The sequence below is a fragment of the Morus notabilis genome, unplaced genomic scaffold (genome assembly GCF_000414095.1).
Source record: "Morus notabilis unplaced genomic scaffold, ASM41409v2 Scaffold1496, whole genome shotgun sequence".
Classification (NCBI taxonomy): Eukaryota; Viridiplantae; Streptophyta; class Magnoliopsida; order Rosales; family Moraceae; genus Morus; species Morus notabilis.
The window spans coordinates 49545-53771 of record NW_010367867.1 but is presented as its reverse complement, the minus strand read 5'-3'; the positions used below and the strand labels follow the sequence as shown (position 1 = coordinate 53771).

At 37.8% G+C, this 4227-nt stretch overlaps 1 protein-coding gene across 2 annotated transcripts; it reads right to left on the bottom strand.

Moving 5' to 3' along the window:
• Window positions 1-604: 604 nt before the first annotated feature.
• LOC21385263 (WUSCHEL-related homeobox 8) lies at window positions 605-4018 on the bottom strand. 2 transcript variants are annotated; one of them, XM_024175737.1, is made up of 5 exons: window positions 3966-4018; window positions 3230-3554; window positions 2123-2977; window positions 1344-1573; window positions 605-810 (listed from the first exon to the last, which is right to left on the bottom strand). In XM_024175737.1, the coding sequence occupies exons 2-5, from the start codon at window positions 3357-3359 to the stop codon at window positions 805-807; spliced, it is 1221 nt and encodes a 406-aa protein (XP_024031505.1). In that variant the 5' UTR covers window positions 3360-3554; window positions 3966-4018; the 3' UTR covers window positions 605-804. The 2 variants fall into 2 exon arrangements, with proteins under 2 accessions (XP_024031505.1, XP_024031506.1); XM_024175738.1 differs by having other exon boundaries at window positions 1344-1570.
• Window positions 4019-4227: the final 209 nt, after the last annotated feature.

Sequence of the window (4227 nt, the reverse complement as noted above, 5' to 3'; positions counted from 1 at the left end):
ATATATATATATATATCCTCGTCTAAGTAACCGGATAACAAATACAATTGGCAGCATTTCTATATATATATTGCATTGCTTTGGAAATTCGGCTAAGTGAAATTGGGTTTTGGTAAATCGCTGGATGTGTACTATTATGTAGCTAAATAGTAACAATATCCTTCCGGTTCTTTCTCTCGAGTGGTTTCATCAGCTACAGGGTTACGTGGCAGCAACCTAAAGAAATTTTGCGTGGAAGATGAACACAATTGCTTAAAAAGTCAAAAACCAGCAAACTGGAATTCCTTCAGCAGAAAGCAAGTAAACCCCAAAACTGGCAGAAATTAAGAGGGTGATGATATCATACTGATAATCTCGAATATCGCTTTGGATATGTGTTTTTCACGGCTTCACGTGTGTACACATATACACATATATACATATATAGCTACGTCGACCCTTGATTACAGTTTTTATTTGTTAGCATATAACTTCTCCTTGTGTGAGATCAGATGATAATAAATTATTAAATATATTATAAGGAGCACATGATCGATCCACATAAAAGGATTTCCTTAGTTTTAATAGTAGTGCATATTTATATAATTCTCTAATTAACCACCGAAAAGAAAATACATATATATCATAAGTCCACCAAATTTCAAATTGCCGAAGCCTCAATAAGAGCTAATATAACATGAAGTCATTGAAGCTATAGCCCTAATCTAAACTTAAAGAGATAGAGCAGAATATTTAATAATTAAATTAACCACAGCCATCTAGCGTGTCTTTCTCCTAGCTAGATGGTATATATATTCCAAGCTCCTAAATCTGCAACCGAAGAACACAACAAGATCAGTTCTCAACAAACTAAAAAGAGGGTCTAGGATTTTATGTCAACACGTAAAATTAGACAAAACCACAATCCATTCAAATATCAAGCTGTTTTCCGTTTCTTATTTGGGTTGACTTCAGATTTGTTGTCCTATTTTTCTCTGTTGGTGGTTCCCTAAATACAATTTTAATAATTCGTTTAGTTAATTTAATCATGTGACTGAATTCTTAATTCTCGATGATATAACTAGTATTTAGGAACAATTAAAGGACAGAAAATTTAGGACAACAGATCTAAATTCATTTGAGTCAATACATTCATCTTAAAAAAAGGAGTGACATGTATGATTTATATAGGGTTTACAGTGAAATTAACTATATATTATATCTATCGGATACAAAACTTGAGTGAATTAATTCCGTCAATAAAAAAAAGTGCCTAGTGAAAAAAAAAATAATGGGGAGCACATAATTAATTAAAGTTAATTAAATTAAAAATTAAAAAGAATCATGCAGATGCTCTAGCTTACAAGATAATAAAATGCACCGTGGTGGAGGGAGTGGAGAGTAACACCCCACTCGTTGGTAAGAACGGGCTGGCCGTTGGAGTGGATGAGCACCGCCTCCACCCCAAACGCCTCCCTCACGCTGAACGGCCCCGCCGGCACCTCGAACGCCACGTCGTTTATGAACACCGTCGTTTTACCGCACCCTACCGCAGGCCCCACTCCAGATACCGATCCCTGTTCTCCAACAGCTGCTGATCACAGTAAAACAACGTACGTAGAATACAGTATTAAATTATTTATATTACCACCGCCATACCTTATTACAATCAGTACTATAGTCGTACATAATATATAATATATACACACACACATATAATATATGACAAAGGCCCAAACCAAAACAACTGATCAGAAGCTTGTCAATCAATAGAAGAGTACTAGTAGCTATAGCGAGCACCAAAGCCATGCACACGTCCATCCAGACATCAGATCTCGCAAGACCTGTTAATCAACATGGACTGACAATTTTGCCCTCCTTTTTTTCAAGTTTACAATCAATTTTTACTGTCTTTCACTAGGAAAAATCTTCCCGCGCGTGGAAGCAAGCGCGGTTGAAATTGAACTTGCTTTGTGATCAATAATCAATATATATATATATGATGTCACACGTTATAATAGTCCACTGTTGTCCATATATGAATTAGTGTACACTAAATGTTATTACACATACAGGATGCACATGAAAACAAAATTTCAATCCCAGTTTCGGTTTCAGATTCTTTTTAATAAATATTACATACCTTGGATTTGATTCCCTGAAGTCACACTACGAGTAGTGGTAGAATTAGCGGCCGTAGTGAGAGCAGTGATGGCCGGAGAAGTCGACGCCGCCACCACCGCCGCCGGGGCGTAATTCTGCTGTAGCTTATTCCCAGCTTCCTGAGCATTAATATTATGATCATGGCCTATTAATTTCTTAGAAGCCCCATGATGGTTCATGATCTCGCTCAATAACAGGCTAGTACACGGCCCAATATTATTATGCTGTTGAGTGTAATGATCAAGAGGTACGAAATTATGAACCCCGTTTGGCATGAGCTCAGGGAAGCAAAACCCTTGGCTAGAACTGGACTGAAACAAAAAGGGTTCGGCCAAGAACTGGTCGTGAGTACTGCTGTTGGTCTGGAAGAAAGTACTCTGGTTAACCGAGGCGGTCGGAGAGTTTAAGGCTTCGGAGAAACCCATTGAGAAGGCCGGTCGGTTTGGTGCTTTGGGAGAAGATTTCTCAGAGGATGAAGAAGAGGACGAGGAAGGAGCTATGGTAGTGGTGGTGGTGGTGGTTGTGTTGATGGTGGTAATATTATTGGAATTATTAGGTAGGATTTGGTGAATATTTTGCTGTTGTTGTTGTTGTTTGGAGTTTTGAAGGTGTCGGAGCTTGTGTTTGCTTCTGGATTTCCTGTTCTGGAACCAGTAAAAGACGTTGGCATCACCCACTTGTCCGTACTCCTGCAATTGAGCTCTGATCTTCCTTATCTCGTCTCTGGGAGGGTTCACCATGCCCGAGTTGAAGATCGCTTCCAGGATCCGAATCTGTTCGGGTTTCGGGTTCCATCTCGGCTTCGGCTCCGGGCTCCTCTCTTCACACCCCGTAACTGTTGACACCACAAAACAAATATGTGCACACGTAAAATACATATAAAACTCTTGATTATATATCAATCAATCAATCATGTTGATCACCAAAAAAGGCTTGTATATATGGAGAAATTGGATTTTTCTTTTTTCTTTTTTTCATGAGAACTCATGGAGTAGAAGAAGATAAATTAGTATTATTATAAGGACTTGGTTTTTCAGTTACATGATGAGGAACAATATTGAAGGCAAATTGTAAGAGTGATATTTACCGGAAGTGTAGGGAGCTCTGTGGCAGCCATTTGAGATGAGAGATTGGTTGATGTCGTGTTGCCATTGGTGGTGGCTATTGCAAGGCTTGGACTTGAACAAACTCGGCCAGTGTCTGTTTGATGAAGCCATGATGATGGAAATGAGGAGGATGATGATGATAATGATGGTGATGATGATGAGAATAGAGAACTGATCTTAGATATGTATGTGTATTAAAGTAGCCAAACAAAAGAGAAACAACGATGTTGTAGCCGTTTTGTTGCTCTTGTTTTTGGTACTGAATCCTCTAGCCACGCATAACATCACTTCTTATAGCCTCCTCACCTACTCCCGAGAAAGTTCAAATTTTTTTTAGTTATTTCATATAATAATATTTATAATGATTTAAACAGTGCCCTTGTTCCCTTCTCCCGAAGAAAGTATAAAATTGTGATGAGAAATACACGTAAAAAAAGATTTTTTTTCTTATAAAAAAAATACAATTAAAATGGATTCTTATATAAAATGGACAAAACCCACAACAGGAATCGCCTGTGAAAAGGAAAACCAAAAAAGGAAACCAAAATAAATAAAAAGAGAGGTGGAGATAAGAAGAGTATATATAGTACAATCTCCCCATTCCTTTGGTTAGACTTTTGCATTAAATCTGAAATACTTGTGCCCTATTCAAAGTACACACATATACAAGCCAATTCCCCCCCGGACGAGAAGCAAAGAGAACATGGAAAGGAGTACCTGCTAGGGCTTAATTAGAATCTTCATCAGAGATGACAGAGAACGCTCTTAATGCTTTATTAGAGAGAGAGAGAGAGAGATGATGTTTTTATAGGTTTTAGATGGAGAAGTGGGGGTTGTTTCTGATAAGTTTGTCTCTTTCTTTTTGATTTATATTTTCTTACTTTTCCAGATTTCTATGGAGAGGATTCTCTTACTTGCTTGGTTTGCTTGCAGTGTATTAATGGAAGAGGGAAGGGGTAGAAATAAGTGTTGGTAATAT